Raw genomic sequence first — 1585 nt, forward strand, 5'->3', positions numbered from 1 at the left:
TGCATACCAAGGTCCGATGGCTATTGAAGGGTAATTGTCGCTTTGTTGCACTTTGGGACAGTATTGTGTCATTTCTGAGTAGCAAGCAGCTTGGAGAATAGATCGATGCTGCCAAGTGTGATATATTTTACCTATCAGACGCATTTGAAAAGCTGAATTTGTTGAACAATCAGTTACAAGGACAAAGCTGTAATCTCATATCTTGCAAAGAGGTCATTACTGCTTTCCTTCGGAAACTCAAGATGTACTGGATTAATATCGGACGTCGTGAGTTAATGCAGTTTCCGTCACTGACCACTGTGGACATCGAACTGAAAGTTGATGATCTTTCTGTGTATGTTGAGCATTTGAAACATTTGTACAGTGATATGCAAGTTCGGTTCAGCGACCTGCTAGAGATGAACATTCCAGGTTGGGTGGTGGACCCATTTAGGGTAAATGCAGTTGATGTTGACATTACAGTACAAGAAAGTCTCATTGAGCTACAAAGTGATATAACAGCTCAACCTAGATTCAAACATGGCACACCTAATTTATGGATAAGCAGTGAAATGGTTAGGAAGCTTCCTCTGCTCCGGGACAAAGCTAAATTGTATTGTATTGCTTTTCCCGCTTCTTATCTTGTTGAATGTGGGTTTAGTCGGGTGGCTTATCTGCTATCAAAAGCTCGTAACCGCCTTGATATTGTGGGGAGAGGTGATTCTCGTTTGTCACTCACAATGATGCAGCCAGATATTGAGAAACTGGCAAGTTTGCATCAGCCACAAGGGTCACACTGAATAAAGTACCTACCAATTGGAATATTTTTGGGGGTTAGTAGGCCTTATGCTGCTAGTATGATTTTACATTTTATGTCTTTATGGAAATTTTTTTGCTTGTACACAATTATGTCTATAGAATTGATCGTTTTTGTTAGGTACTACTGTTACGAGTTGGGGATTTAGAATATAGTTAAAAGTCTACCCAGATCCCAAAAGGCAACAACAATAAAAGAACAAAGACAATCGGACTATAAAAGGGTAGACAAAGGATGAGAGTTTTTGGTGTGTATAATAAAGTACCATAAATTCCTTAACAAAATATTCAGCTTTCTATAATTTACCCTTAACCATACTTAACCTAAACATTAACAGTATATACATATTTATACAACATGCAACAATTTTGAAGCAAGTGGACGTGGGAAGGCAATATAGGATAACAAATACTTAAGTGCGGAGCTGAGATGGCTGACGAGTAAGGCTGAGTATTGAAGGAGATGGTAGGTAGTCACTGTGCCTTAGGTTTCCAGGATAGGTGATCCTAGTGTGGTCACTTCCCAGAGTGAACTGAACTCTCCTCGAACTGGAGCTGATGAGGAAGACTTGGAGGAGGTGACGCAACAACCAGGATAAGGAGAAGGGAAACCCCGGAGTGGTAACTAAGACTAGTCATACTCGGGTTTCGTCCCTAGATGGTGTTGCTCGTGGTGCTGGGTAGGTAGATCATGACAATAGATGGCGTGGTTCGTAGTGCTGGGTAGGTAGAGCATGACAATTGATGGCGTGGATCGTAACACTTTGTCTTTATAATTCTATATGATACA

At 40.6% G+C, this 1585-nt stretch overlaps 1 protein-coding gene across 1 annotated transcript; it reads left to right on the forward strand.

Annotated features, from left to right (window-relative positions):
• Positions 1–242: 242 nt before the first annotated feature.
• LOC121880346 lies at positions 243–779 on the forward strand. The gene has a single exon (XM_042387501.1). It carries the CDS (start codon positions 243–245, stop codon positions 777–779), a length of 537 nt encoding a protein of 178 aa, XP_042243435.1.
• The last annotated feature ends 806 nt before the right edge of the window (positions 780–1585 follow it).

This window comes from Homarus americanus, unplaced genomic scaffold (genome assembly GCF_018991925.1).
Source record: "Homarus americanus isolate GMGI-L3 unplaced genomic scaffold, GMGI_Hamer_2.0 scaffold20930, whole genome shotgun sequence".
Taxonomy (NCBI): Eukaryota; Metazoa; Arthropoda; class Malacostraca; order Decapoda; family Nephropidae; genus Homarus; species Homarus americanus.